We start from the raw sequence: 15,171 nt of genomic DNA, 5'->3' as shown, positions 1-15,171 counted from the left end.
CCGACAGTGATTGATTCGCTTTCCGAAACCGATGTGTCCAAATCGACCACTGCTCTCATCGTGTAACCCCACTTGAGGGGGTCGACAATGGTCCAAATGTAAAACTAACGGCCAGAGTAACGGTATCGGTGCTCGCTGTCGGGACAAATCGCCCCCCGGAGTCGGATGCACTCGAGCCCAGCCCACCCGCAGGAGGTCCTTGAAAGAAGATTGATGAACGATCGATTCTTTCGGGAAGGCTTGGGGAATCTCTTTCGGCACTGTATTCCGGTTGATCCATTCTGAGCACGTTTCACATTCCCAGGGTTGGCACGTCGAAGCGCCGGCTGATGTCGACCTCGCAGTTGGTGGATTTCCTCAACAAAACTCAGCGGGATCCACGGTTGAACGAGATCCTGCACCCGTACGCCAACACGGCCCGTGCCCGCGATCTGATCCAGGAGTACGAGCCGAACAAGTTCAATGCCCAGAAAGGGCAGCTCAGTTTCGATGGATTTCTAAGGTACGTTCCGAGCGGGGTTCGCACAGAAAAAGGGGTGGTTTGAATGTATTGTTGCGCTTAGATATCTGATGTCCGAGGACAACCCTATCATGGCGGCCAGCAAGCTGGACCTGAGCGACGACATGGACCAACCGATGGCGCACTACTTCATCAACTCGTCGCACAACACCTACCTGACCGGCCACCAGCTGACCGGCAAGAGTTCGGTCGAGATCTACCGCCAAAGCTTGCTGGCCGGGTGCCGGTGTGTGGAGCTGGATTTTTGGAACGGCCGCACGGAGGAGCCGGTGATCGTGCACGGCTACACCTTCGTACCGGAGATCTGCGCCAAAGACGTCCTAGAAGCAATAGCCGAGACGGCATTCAAAACGTCGGAATTCCCTGTGATACTGAGCTTCGAGAACCACTGCAACCCGCGGCAGCAGGTAAGTGCAGGTGGACCGCCAAGCGACACCGTGTAACACCGTGATTTTTGTACTTCCGCAGGCCAAGATAGCGAACTACTGTCGTGAAATATTCGGCGACATGCTCCTCGATAGGCCCCTGGAGTCCCATCCGCTCGAGTCGAGCGTCGAGCTACCGGCACCGTCGCTGCTGAAACGGAAGATTATCATCAAAAACAAGAAAAAACACCACCATCACCATCATCACAAAAAGGGCACCACGGCGACGGCCGCCGTCGTTACCAGCCCGCAGCAGCAACAACCACCGGTGGCCGCCGCTAATAATGGTGCCGCTAATGCAAATGCCACAACAGTTAACAGCAACTCCACCCCCATTAGCGGCGCACCGGTTGCGGCCAACAACGGTGCAAACGCGCCAGCAGCAGGTAAGCCACGCCACGAGCCAGATGTGCGAACGACCGCATAATGACACCCGTATCACCGCGACGACCTTATGGGCCTACGATATCGGGAAGCAATGATGATGATGATGATGGTTTTGGGTGCGTGTCATCTGTTGGCCCAATCGAAACCAACATGCGGTGCGATGCCAGCTTCTGGACCGTTCGCGTGTCACTCGATTGTTTGCTGTCCCCGCGTGCCACATGATGGAATGACCTACGGTGTCAGAGATGCGATTCGCAACGTTCCCTGCCCCTGTTACCAGTTAATGTGGGTCACGTATAAGCGCAGACATATGTTTGTGACGTCATACGGCTGGTGTTCCCACTTTGCGGCCAAAGCGAAAATCGAGCAAAATCTCTTTGCTCTTCCGGCAGCCGAGAGGGATGATGCTAACGAATGTTGCTATTTGTTCAACTTATCCCGATCTGCATGCGGGATCCGACGGACGGCCACGGTTAGCACACTTGGCAATTGATGAACTGCGATTTAGTTCCATTACCATGACGCCCGGGTCCAGCCGATGGAGACGGTAGAGACGGAACGCTACGTGCCCCAGCAAGCGCAATGTGACGCCGCAGATCCTTTTCACTAAATCCACGATGGATGGTGCCATGCGCCATGACTGCACTTGCACCCGACGAGAGTGAACCCAAATGTGCACCCTGTAATCGCACCCCACCGGATGGATGGGATACCATTTACTTAGTTCCGCTTCCTTGGGATTCTATAATGCGACGCACTAACCCCTTCGAATCCCGTTCTCACGGCTTTCTTTCTTTTCTCTGTCCACGGCATCACGGGTCCAACAAAAATGCATCACCGCAGCTGCAACGAGCGGCTTGCAGCAGTCTCAGCTGGATGGCGACCCGAGCGTCAACAGCAACAACGGCACAACACCACCACAAGCAATACAGCCACCGACCGGGAACGGCGACATTCCGCACCATGCACCACCGTTGCAGGTACTTTTTCGCGTAGTGTCCCGGGTTCAGGTTCCGGTTCCGGTCTAGTTCGGTCGCGGAAACCTATACACACTGCTGCTGCTGCATCCACTATCTAAACCACCGGGGCCGGAAGGGACGTTTTTCCTATAAACTCCACTTCACATCCTGGATATTCTAATCCGGAAGCGATATCGGAAACGTCACCCCGGAGCGCCCGGAACCGGCACGACTGAATGCGGCTCTTCGAAAGGAAATTGAGTTCTTTCTTCTGCGTCCCAACATGGTTGCGTCACCCAAGTGCTCGAAGTGCTTTTGTACAATACGCTCTTTTAGAAATAATTTTAAGTTTCCATTTAAAATGTGTATGCTTCCGTTCGCTCATGTTACCGCGTATTTTCCCGTTCTCGTTCTCCCAAAATGGCAGCAAATTCGTCAAAGCTCAAAGGAAAGCACCGGCTCGTCGGACACGGACAGTTCGAGCGATGACGAGTCGATTCCGGGCACGCAGGTACCGGGAGCGATCGGGCCGAACGAGGCCGACAAGGTGCCGCAAACCAAAGAGACTGAGGCGGGCGCGGAGATCTCCGCACTCGTCAACTACGTGCAGCCGGTGCACTTTAGTAGCTTCGAGAATTCGGAAAGTACGTACGTAGGTGTGCCGGTTGTCGGCTGCAATTTTCCGCTCTAATTATTTCTCTCGTTGTTTCGTCCGCACGCAGAGAAGGCCCGCTACTACGAGATGTCTTCGTTTGACGAGAAGCAAGCTACCACGCTGCTGAAGGAGCGCCCGATCGAGTTTGTCAACTACAACAAGCGACAGCTATCGCGTGTCTATCCGGCCGGAACACGCTTCGACAGTTCCAACTTTATGCCACAGGTTGGTTGGCACCGTCGGTTCGCTGGCTTCGTGAAATGAGCCACATCCCAGCTACGTTCTTCTGTAAACACCGCGCTGTATGCCTCTCGACCGTATAATAGTTCAAAAGTCTGTAGATATCATTCCCGGTGACATCCATTGCGTTCAATTAAATTGTTTATACCGAATTACCTGTTCCTGCAAACAGAGCAAATCCTGAAATGTAATCTGCGCGGTCGATAATACCTGGATTAGTTTTGAAACACACGGCATGGTGCTGTTCGATGTTCCGTGCGATTTATTGTCCTGTTTGTCGCGTTTGTCCATTTAAAATATTGTCGTAAAGCTGGGGATCATTAGCAATATAAATGTTTGCCATCGTATTTTGCGGGGAAAAATCAGTTCAATGGCTGCTAGATCGTTATAGAGCCACGTTGGATTTGCGGCTCACTATCTCAACTTTTTATAAGCATCCAAGTCAACATTGAACATCGAAACGTCGAATCGTCAAATGCATTGATTCAATCTGGTTCTTGTCACTTCCCCGATCTGTAGCTCTTCTGGAACGCCGGTTGTCAGCTGGCCGCACTGAACTATCAAACGCTGGACCTGGCGATGCAGCTTAACCTGGGCATCTTCGAGTACAACCATCGTTGCGGTTACTTGCTGAAACCGGAGTTTATGCGCCGCAAAGACCGTCGGCTGGATCCGTTTGCGGAGAGTACGGTAAGGGGACGCTTTACTCCGGTCTATTTCGCCCAACACTGTCGAAGGTCTGTCCTGTGTTTCCAGGTGGACGGCATCATTGCCGGCACGGTCGTGGTGACGGTTATGTCGGGTCAGTTTCTGACCGACAAGAAAGTCGGCACGTTCGTCGAGGTGGACATGTTCGGATTGCCGGCCGACACGGTGCGTAAAAAGTTTCGAACCAAAATAGTGCGCGACAACGGCATCAACCCGGTGTACGACGAGGAACCGTTCGTGTTCAAGAAGGTGGTGCTGCCGGAGCTGGCCGCCATTCGGATAGCGGCGTACGAGGAGGGCGCCAAACTGATCGGGCACCGGGTGCTCCCGGTGATAGGGCTGTGCCCCGGCTACCGGCATCTGACGCTGCGGACGGAAGTGGGACAGCCGATTCCACTGGCCACCCTCTTTCTGTGCATTGTCGTCAAAGACTACGTTCCCGATGGGCTGTCCGACTTTGCGGAAGCCCTCGCCAATCCGATCAAGTACCAGAGCGAACAGGAAAAGCGCTCCAAACAGCTCGCCGTGCTGGAGGAGGACACGGAACCCACCGAGGAGGACTCATGTAAGCGTGCTGACCGATTCATGTTGTTGCAATGTTGCATTGTTTTATGTTGCTGCTTGAGTTCCCCGGTTTTTTATTTTGTTTGTATTTGTTTTGTCTCTATTCCCGTCTTCCGTATCGCCTGCCTGGGCTTTGCGTGTTGGCTTTCCTCCATTTAACCGGACCAGTTGTCGTTGTATCTCTAGGTTTGAGCAAAGGCAAGGGCGATACACTCAACAAATCGAGTGACAACAACACCGTCGGAAGTCCGGCACGGCAACAACGGCCCACCGGTCAGCAGACGCAGGTCGAAAGTGATGCCGAGCGGGAGGCCCCATTGGAGGTGGTGACCAAAGTAGTGTCTCTGCCCATGGCTCAACCCTCACTGGATTCAGCGCCGGGCAGCGCTGCCGTTCGGCCGCCGACGGCTGCCACCGTGCACGTCACATCCAGCGGGGGCGGTGGACCACCGATTACCACTACCACCAACGTACCGCTGGGCGCTTCCGGGCCCGGTACGGCCGATTCTGCGACGCACCAGCAGCTCCAGCACCACCACCAGCAAGACGGTAGCGGTAAGATTGTGGCCGATCCGCTGGAGAAGATATTCGAGGACAAGCAGATCCGCAAGAAGCGGGAAGCACTCGAGAAGGAGCTGAAAGCTCTCAAGAAGGGCCACGACAAGGAGAAGCTCAAGAACCACGCGGCGCAGAAAGGTGGCGAACTGGCCGGTGGTGGCGGTGCCGATGGGCCGCTGAAGAAGTCCAAGTTCGCGATGGGCAACAAACTGGTGAAGCGGTTCAGTAGCAAAAACATGGCCGACATGAACGTGAAGGTGCCGCCGTGTGCGACCTCGGACACGGACGTGACGGGAGACGCGCAGGCGGAACGGTTGCGGCAAATCTGCCGCGAGCACGCCAGCAGCTACCGGGAGGTGCTGGAGAAGTACCACGAAATCATCTACAGCCTGGCGGAGGATTTGCTCCGTCAGTCGCAGGAGAGCCAGATGAAGCAATTGAAGGTGAGAAGGGATTAGGGCCCGGATCGAAGGGCCCTTCGCTGCGTCGCCTGCGCTCCCATTGCCACTCATTAAGTTTCGGCTTCTTTGCAGACACAACTCGAGCGTGAAACGACCGAAGTGATGCGACAGCTGCAGCTGTCACGCAAAAGCGAAGTGAAGCAGCTGGCGATGGTCCACAAGGACAAGGACGAGCTGGAGCGGTGAGTCTGCCAGTTGCTCATATGAGGCCCATTTTATTTATGATACTTCTCCGCTTTCCCTCGGTGCGGTTCCCTGTCAAATGTCCCGATTTCCTTCAGCATGAAGCGTGAAGTGGATTCGACGCTCGTCGAGAAGGGCGTCACGGAACGGGTACGGCTAACGGCGACGTACGAGCGGAAACGGGACGAGCTGCAGCGACAGCACGACACGGTGAAGCAGGGTTTGGAAGACCACAAGCTGAAGGTAACGGCGGGCGAGGCGGACGATAGTTTGCGCCACCATATTTACCGTGATAACACGCTGATAAGTGACTGACCTATTTGCACGCCCCCATTCCATCCGTACCGCAGGCACGTTCGATGCTGGAGAAGGAAGCAGAATCTCATGCCTGCATTTCGGACACATTCCTGGTCCACCTGAACACCAGCAACAGCACCACGAGCTGTTCGTCGGTTGGTGGCACCACGCCGCACCCACCGGCGACCTCCATATCCAGTGGCAACATTTGTGCCACCGCCCACGGCAGTGCCCACGAGAACAGCGTCAACAATACTCACGCCACGTAGCGTGGTGGTGGTGGCCCAACGTAAGCCCAACAAACAGGCAGCTCCAAACGTTTAAATCGCAAACTCCTTACAGCTGTTACTATTACTACTAGTACTACTACTACTACTACTACTACTACTACTTAAGCAACCACACTTATTGGCCTAATTACTGTTACACTCTTCCGGGTGAGCTTTTTCGAGCGAAAGTATCACTCCGAGAGAAAGAGACCGAGGTAGCGGGCTACCTTCACACTTACCTGAAAAGGGCTTATTGGAAATCTCAAAACGTTTGTGCTTATCGATTGTTCGTGTCACGTGCTCGGAGAGTTTGGAAGCGTGGAGGGGAACGGTTCAAACACGGCAGGTCACACAGGGAACACAGGTTGTTGGATTCGGTTGTGGGATATTTAGGCGTTGGTTACTGTTTCGGTGACTCCGAGAAAACGGGCCGCCGAGAGTAGTGCGTGGCAACGAGTGCCGAGAGAGAAATGTGGCACTCAACATACTTTTAATCGCATAAAGCCGGCGCCGGATGGAACGATGTTAGGACGTTGATCGTCGGAACGGTCGGGGCGTCGGGGATTTGATTCGTGTTTTCTTCCTCTAGACTAAACTAATGGGTGGGTTAGTTGGTTAGTAAAACGGTACAAATGAGCGGAGCTACATCAGGTTTAGCAGGTTTGATTAGTAGGACCGTTGCCGGAGGGTGCGGAACACAAGGAATCTTAGTGCAAATGCGGGTAAATCTTTGTAAACAGAATACATATAATTCTAGAACCCTCTAGAGTAGCTAACCTACATATTGAAACCCTTCCGAGGGAACGGTATCTGGAGATTATTTATTGCCCCGTGGATGGGGGAAGGTCTGAACCACGTACTCTTGGTTGCATTCTGCATCTGTCATCCCGGAATTTGCCCATCTCGTCTAAACGAATCTCAAGCAGAAGACGACCGAATGAAGAATGCTGTGCTGTGAAGTACACTGATATTTATTTTGCACAAACGGACTAGTTTCGGATCTTTGGCGGACTGAGGACAGTTGGTTGTGGGTACTTTTGGGAAGCATAAGGCGAGCCTTCGATTTCTGTGCAATGGTTAGAAAGTTTGACTTAATATTATTTATGTGATAGCATTATTGTTGTGTTTTTTAGAATAAATGATTAACTTTCTTGCTTTCCCACAAAGTTTGCAACATTTTGAATGTTTTGTGGAACAGTGAGACTCACACTCACGTTTTTTGACTCGAATAAGTTAACAGTTTGTCCAGGTGAAGACGAGAAGCTTTAACGCGCGCGTGGGAATTTAGTATAAATTGTAAACATACACCATTCCGCTGGACACCCCGGGTTCCACGAAATGGAATATAGACACAGTCAAGCAAACAAGCAAACCTATACGTAGCGTTAAACTGCAGCTAGAAGCATAGCGAAAACGTAATTACATATTGCAAAACCAACAAGTAAATAATACTGAAACAAAACACACACAAAACAATATACAAGATGAATGTTAACATTAATATATAGCGCAGCAAACGTAATCCGTACTAAATCAGAATACTTACACTCTCTCTCATGAGCAAACAGCAGAAACGTAACAACAATCACTATATATATTATATTGTATCCGTTAATATACATATATGTATGTATGTATGTGTGTATGTGTTGCGACAGTGTTTCAGTCGCAGTCGCTGTCCCAACAGCGCTTGGTCGCAACAATGGGAACCTTTTCAAAACATTGGTGCAGGAAGGAAGCTATTTGAAAAGTAACCGACGAAAAATACCAACCACACTACAACCGGGCACCCGGGAGATAGCCATTAGAGAGAAGTTTAACAAACATCAACAACATTATATTTATTGATGTAGTTAAGAACGTTTTATAAATATTGGGTGTTACATTTGGTCTACACAATAATAATATAGAACACATTGATCGTTAACACGTCGGTCACGGTACAAGTGACTCAATCTGTACCACCTTCCCCCCCAAAAAGGTATCGGAAGCTTTGAAAAGCCAACTTTGTATCCCGATTCCCTGGCCAACATTTGAACTCACCGACAATGGTACGACGAAGGCGGGATGGCCGCACTTCTAACCGGTTGTTCCGTCGTCAACCAGAGAGCGAGCGAGAAAGATAGGGAGAGAAAGAGAGAAATAGAGAGAGAGAGAGAGAGAGAGAGAGAGAGCAAAACTTAACGCAACGCACTATTTGAATTGAATGTTTTAGACCCTTGGACCTAGCATAGCGGCGTAGCACGCTTGTGACCAATGGGACAAAACCTGGAGGAATTGGGACGGAGGTAGTAGACCGAACGCGCTTACATTATACTGTTGATGTACTACTTTAACACACTGCTAAAGGATTTCACGGGACCCTGTTCTCGTTCTCGTTCGAACCGATCCGATTCGATTCTTGTCGATGTTTCCTCGTGGCTACCACCGTGCCAGCGAGTGCCCATTGTAGAGCATAAGTTTCCTGTAGTAGATCATAGTAGGCAGCGCAGCGAAGGGAACGAGAGATAGCGAGTCGTCAGAGTGGAATCAAGTGATATACCCACCTCCCCGTGTAACAACCTTATTAACATAGAACATGTATTCGCAGTAGGCGGCGATGTGGCGCAAAAAGAATCCTGTGTACATAGTTTGGTGCGGAGCCATCAGTTTGATTCGAATACTCCTCGAAGAAACGAAAAATGGACGCACGTGTGTATGTCTGTAAGTGTGTCTCTAGAAATTCTGCTAGTTAGTTGTTGAGAATTATTATACATTTCCCAGAACGAGGTCTCTGGCAGCAATCAAACTTGCCTCGGACTAGAAGAGAGTTAGCACAAAACTGTTTAATAAATGTCCGTTATTTACATTTTTATTTTCCCTCGTTTCCCTTTCATGTAGCCTTCGGTAGCTTTGTTTCATTCGATTCCGTGCATTTGTTTGATTCCGTTTCAGTTCGTCCATCCTTTGGTTTCAATTGATAACGAAGACAATCAACTGGCAACTACCACTGTCATCTTATGAGCGAACGGTATAAGAAATTTTTGGACTGGCCTTTCTTTCGGAAAGTAGGGCTTGTCTTTGAATTTATTCTCAATTCTTTTATTAGTAGTTCTCTTTTCGGTTCCCCGATTGCACCTTGCACCTACTTTACGCTGGGATTAACATTGTATCACGAAAGCGTAGGAAAAGTGGAGTTAAGATAGCCGAGAAAACTCAAAAACAAATCGACGAAACCGTAAACGTGACCGGAAAACTACATTTTCTATCTCTATGTGCCTTGTACGTACGAAAATACGACAAATGTTGAAAACAACAAAAGAGGAAACACTCAACACTCACTCATTCTGTCTTCTGTTTCATGGTTTCCCACACTTCATGCCCCACGTGTGGCCCCTAAGCTTGCTTATGGCCCCACGGGCTTAAGCCTCATTTACCAGACGAGCGCCCCGGCTCGTATGTCTGTTCCGATCGATTTGTCGGCATCTTATAACAAGACGGCGAAAGCTAAAAGGGCAAACACAAACGCATGTTAGTTTACTCATTAGACGAGCCATCGGGAAACAGATGAAGAATAGAAACAAAATCAAAACACCATATTATCGTTACAGTTTGGAATGTTCAAATTGCCGCACTAGGAGGGTATTTGGAATTGCATATTTTTTATATAGGAAAAACACGCGCGTTCAAACTAACGGTCCCTGGACTGGACGGTTCGATTTAACAAAACACAAAAACTTATCATACTCAAACTCCTCGACTGATGATTCCAGATTTTGGGCTTCGACGATCGCCCGACCCACCCCGGCCGTGGGGCGGGATGATCGCGAATACTTGTACATTACAAACTCGGACTCCGGGTTACAGGTCCGTGTCGAATCTCGGCACGAACTCTGGGGCCGGAGGCCCGAGGCAGCAACAGTATCTTATTGTGACACATATGTGATTGAATACAGTCAGAGCACCAACCAACCCGGGACACGGGGCACGGTCGCCACCGTGCCGCGTCGGCGACCCAAGTGGCCAAGTGTTTCTCTTTCCTATCACTTTTGTAGGGTTAATTGCGGCTCGACTGGTGTAAATGCCCCTCGGCTTTCCGGGAGCCATTCTCCGCCCTTAGCGGCCGGAAGCGGGCGGACGGAAGGCTAGACGAGGCTGGAACTAGCGGCCAAACGATAAAGCTATTGATTATACTGCATAACACGTGTTTCAAAACAAAACGTTCATTAACAAACCGATCGTCGTAGTGTGGAGGGAGTTTAGGAAAAGTAGCAAAATAGCGTAGCGTTGTGGCAAGGAGAAAGGATATTACAAACAACAACCACTATCTATTACTGTGTGACTGTAGATATGAAGTAACTGATAGTACACTAGAAGTAGGTTGGATTCGATTTGAAAACCCAAAACGAAATACAAAAGTTTTGAAGACGTAGGTTGTTGGGACTCCAGGGCGAGAACCCACTTGGCGCGAGCGGTGTTGAGATTGTGAGATGATAAGCAATTGAAAATAAATACATGAAATAAACAAGAAACGAAACAGCACACACTAAAATTAAATCGTCATCGTCAATTAAAAGATGCTGCTCAAATGGCAGCAGTCAACTGCCACTGTCCTGCAAGAACGCATTCGTAATGCGCTTTTCTGGGAATTCCTGGGGAACGGGGTAGTCATCCATTCACATTCAGTTCATTGGACTTTTGGATCGGACGATCGTGTGTTTTTGTTCGCCCTCCTGCAAGTGCAACTTGTGGCCTCCGCGACTTGCACTCCGTTATCAGCGACGATAACGAGCTTCTTCGGCTCATGCCGCGTGCAACGGCGCAATGTGTGTCATAATGGCTCGTGATTGGCCGTAATGAGTGCACACATTCGAATCACCGTTTCTGCCAGAACTCGGTCACGGTCAGGAGACGCGCAAGATCGGCGCATTTGTTGTGGAATCAAAGGTGAAGTTCTTTGTTTTTGTTCCAATTTGTTTACTCACGATCACGTTTTTATTGCGTCTATGTTTACACATGTTTACTATGATTATGTATTGTATGCCTGTAGGTCTTTTAAATGTCTATGCCTCCTCCATCTTCAACCGAGAGCCAGTCTTCGAGCACCAAGGGACGTGGACGAATACAATTTATGTTGGATCAGTGAACGGTCTCTGCCCCGCGGTTGAGGTAATTATCTTACAATGTTACGACACTTTCCCTATCGACACTGGGGACATTAGGTGATTAAAATAACAGAACATCGTCACCTTATAAATGTGCCCAGAAACCACGTGCCACTTCGCAACGGACGGGCGGGCGGATAACAGAATAGCGAGTGCGGCGGTCCAAAACGCGGAACCCGCTCACGCCGTACCTGTTTGTCCGGGGGTTGAGTTTCGTTGTAAATAAAATCCTCGATATTTGGTCCCGGGGACGCGATTGCCCTACCGGAAAGCTGTGTATCACTTTATCATTTCGATAATCATTAAGCTAATGGTGGAACCGCACGCCAGCCCTATACCGAGGAAGGCGGCCATCATCGACGAGGCCATCTCCTTCTCGTGCGGTTCTACCGATCGTGGCGCCCCGATCAGGGCAATGTTGGCGAGGTATCCGTTCGACAATGAAAACGCAGCCATCAGCACAATGAATATGTAATCCGAGTGGATCATTACCGGAAAGTTGTGATGCTGCGTAATGTTGCACAGGAGCATCGCCGGTACGAACGCAATCCGGCCGATCGTTACCACGCTGATCAGCAGTGCGTTGTTCGATGGCTGCAACGGGAAAGCAGTAAGGACCACGCATTTCGGTTTGCCGGTTCGACTTCTACTTACCCACTCGAAGAACCCGGCAATAACGCGCCCCAAATAGTCACCGGTGTTAAACAGCAGATAGTTCACGACGGGCAGGAAGTAAACGTCGTTCCACGGACGCCCATGGTTCTGCGAACCGACCAGCACCGTCACGGCCGGATAGATCGACAGGGTAGTGACGAACACGAGCCACTCGGAGAACCCGTACAGCCAAATCTTGCCCAACACCACCGGGAACCGGGGTTCTAGCCGGGGGCACAGTTCGCGCGAACTCAGATCCGCCTCCAGTGAGCTTTTCATCAGCGCCTTCGATGAGGTGTAGTACTTGAAGAACAGCGTCTTCGACATGACGTAGTAGGCGAGTTGCGACAGGAACAACACCACGCATCCTATGATAAAAAACACGAACGCCGTCGTCGTGGGGTTGCTGGCAAAGGTCAGGGCGACGATATCGGCGATGGCAGAGAAAATCCCTCCCAGCGCCTGGCCACTCACGGCGGCCGTCATGTAGTGGGCACTAAACTGTCCCGCGATCCCAAACAGCCCACCAGTCAGTATCGCAGAGAAACCTACCAAACGGGAATGGGAACCAAAACGTTAATCTTCAGTCCGAGATGGGAGGCTGAAGGATCTGGTTACTCACTGTTTATAACGACGACGGAGAGCATGGTAAGCCTGAAGAACGCATCCTGCCACTGGTCGGTGTCCACGCGAACCATGAACGTCGTCCCGATCATGATGAGGAACATTAACATTAACGATCCGTTCATCCGCACGTTCAGCGGAATGCGGTGGCCAACGCAGGCATTGAGGATGAGAAAAATGGTACTCGGTACCGCCGCTGCGATGCTGAGATCGGATTGGAATTCGAGCTGGCGCGGTGTAAGTATCCCGGTGTCGTTGGACGAAACGTTTCGAAACTTGTACTGCCAGTATTCTTCGGCCGTGACAAAGAAATTCCACGGCACCATCGTCGTCATGCCCATCAGATAAAATACTGCGTAGGTAAAGTGGAGCTTGTCCAACGGAGCCACCCGACTTCCGGGTCCACCGCCGACGACGATCCGTGTGTCGGTGGGCTCCTTGGACGCGTCCGGAATGTTGCTGCTCGAAGCGTTTATGGAACCCGCAAAATTATCGTCCAAAAATGCATCGCTGTCCGTCTCGCGATCGTCGGTGTCCTGCAGCAGTGGCCGCGAGTTTATCGTTGCATAATCCATGGCTACCGTGATTGAATTATGGCAAGCTCTGCCGATCGATAAGCTCGCCGTCCGTGGTCACATCGATTGCACGCGCACTACGCACTCGCGAAACAAAGAGTAAGAATGTTTCACGATGCTCACAGCAGCTCGTACTTTGTGGGCCGCTGATGCATGGCGCGATCGCTGGGCGTTGATAACGGAGGCCCGCTCCGCTGCGAAGGGCAGTGGAACGAGTTCGCAGCTCGGAATGATTGCGGGCGCAATTACTCGTAAAGCAACGACCTACACCGAGAGGGAATGGTAAACTGTAAACTGTGAAAGCGCCTTGTTATATATATCTTGTTATATTGATGCACTCTCACTATTATCGAGGCTACGAACTTATTGAACACCTTAGTATAGTGCAATGTTGAAATATAATATAATTAATGTATGAATAATATGAGCAAACTATCGACTTAAATCCCTCTTCAAAATAAACAATTCTTTTCATTTTTCATTATTTTGTTTTTGGAAAATATATTGTTTCCTTTTTGGAGACGTCAGACGTCAGACGTCAGACGTCAGACGTTTCGACCCGGCGTTCCCGGTCCCTGGTTTTTGGCTGGCATATTTTGAGCATGACATTTCTCCAACTTGCCAAATTAGTGAGCCGCCGGCGGCTGAAAAAAAGTTAGCCGCCTCAACGTACGCTCCTTTGCACACAAGCTGCGGTGTATTGTAAGCATCCGTTGAAACTTGTGTGGAATCTTTTCAAAATCTTAAATTTCTTATAAACTATGTCCGTTATTGATGTTGGTTCGACGAAAGACGGTCGTATCAGTCAGAGGGACGGTTAGTATCAGTTCTGCTCAATATTGATGAAGAATTAGAATAACAAAATAATGATTAGCAAAAGAGTGGCAGCAAAGCTTGATTGCTACCTGTGTGTATGGGCAGCTTTTCATAATCATCATCAAACATAAATATGCTTCTGTTGCTTCGTCAATCTCGCGTAATAAAACCGGATAAGATGTGATTAAAGACGAAAAATGCGATACCAAAAGTATCGCTAACCCCCCGTTTTATGGATGTGCAACGAAATCCATCCATCGGCTATCAAATCGCAATTGGCACCAGTGGGAACTCGCGTCTCACATCGACGCACCCATCAAAACGCAGTTTCTTTTATGGTGTCAATAACCGAACAAAAGCTACGGGGGAAGTAAGTCATTCACTCATCGTCACCGGTTCTACTGTATCGCCCGAGTGAAGTTGATAATCTCTAGCAGACGCAACTCGCGGCCAATTCGAGCAATTGATATCTGATATCTGCACCCGTTGCGCGCGAAATCGCCAGACCATAAAACGCTAAGAACGTTGCCGGTGGACGTCTTTGAGAGAGGGTGCGAAAACTTTGCGCCAGATCTTCGGAGCGAGACGAGGGCAAGTTTCTCGAGTTTGCAACCCTTACGGAACCGGCCGGGGAGGAGCATTGTCACGCGATTCTTCCAACTTATTTGGCACCGGGACCGGGAGTCTTGCCCCTTGCCGGGATCAATTCGATTAATCGGAATCGCGATGCTTGCAAACAAGTGGTAATAAATAAAAGTTCTGCAGCTAGCAGCACGGAACGGAGCACGAAGCACACAGGAGGTTCGGTAATAAATTTAAGTTTCTTCCCATTCATCTACAACTTGTTTCCCGAGCAGCTCTTCCCGGGTAGTACTCTTCTGGTCCATCTCGATGCCATTCCAATGCATTCCGGACATCATCCGGGAGCTCCGGACGACACCAAAGTTCCCGGGCTGGAAGCTCCGTCGTTGAACTGCCATTTTTTCTTCAACATCGACAGCTTCCGCTCCATCGGAGCGCGCGTTCTTGTGCGTGCGGCTCTCTCGCATTGTCTGGGGAAGTTTTTCAAACACCAATTGATGGGTTTAGGTCTGACCCACCCAGTCAGCCAATTCTTTCGGTTTCCTTTCGC

At 50.2% G+C, this 15,171-nt stretch overlaps 2 protein-coding genes across 2 annotated transcripts in view; one reads left to right on the top strand and one right to left on the bottom strand.

Annotated features, from left to right (window-relative positions):
* Positions 1-6,226, top strand: part of LOC131208004 (1-phosphatidylinositol 4,5-bisphosphate phosphodiesterase classes I and II) — a 41,886-nt gene extending 35,660 nt beyond the window's left edge. The window contains exons 6-17 of the mRNA XM_058200647.1: positions 305-502; positions 564-927; positions 989-1,331; positions 2,176-2,312; positions 2,719-2,935; positions 3,014-3,171; positions 3,706-3,876; positions 3,943-4,459; positions 4,627-5,459; positions 5,550-5,659; positions 5,759-5,903; positions 6,011-6,226. Coding sequence (XP_058056630.1) covers positions 305-502; positions 564-927; positions 989-1,331; positions 2,176-2,312; positions 2,719-2,935; positions 3,014-3,171; positions 3,706-3,876; positions 3,943-4,459; positions 4,627-5,459; positions 5,550-5,659; positions 5,759-5,903; positions 6,011-6,226 — 3,409 coding nt within the window. The remainder of the gene's footprint in view (positions 1-304; positions 503-563; positions 928-988; positions 1,332-2,175; positions 2,313-2,718; positions 2,936-3,013; positions 3,172-3,705; positions 3,877-3,942; positions 4,460-4,626; positions 5,460-5,549; positions 5,660-5,758; positions 5,904-6,010) is intronic.
* A 4,963-nt stretch (positions 6,227-11,189) lies between these two features.
* On the bottom strand, positions 11,190-13,421 carry LOC131209652 (equilibrative nucleoside transporter 2). Its single transcript, XM_058202764.1, has 3 exons — positions 12,647-13,421; positions 12,025-12,572; positions 11,190-11,964 (listed from the first exon to the last, which is right to left on the bottom strand). The coding sequence occupies exons 1-3, from the start codon at positions 13,221-13,223 to the stop codon at positions 11,650-11,652; spliced, it is 1,440 nt and encodes a 479-aa protein (XP_058058747.1). The 5' UTR covers positions 13,224-13,421; the 3' UTR covers positions 11,190-11,649.
* Between the last annotated feature and the right edge of the window lie 1,750 nt (positions 13,422-15,171).

Source organism: Anopheles bellator, chromosome 2, assembly GCF_943735745.2.
Source record: "Anopheles bellator chromosome 2, idAnoBellAS_SP24_06.2, whole genome shotgun sequence".
Classification (NCBI taxonomy): domain Eukaryota; kingdom Metazoa; phylum Arthropoda; class Insecta; order Diptera; family Culicidae; genus Anopheles; species Anopheles bellator.
Note: the sequence above shows the minus strand (reverse complement) of the source record. Positions and strands in the feature narration are given on the sequence as shown.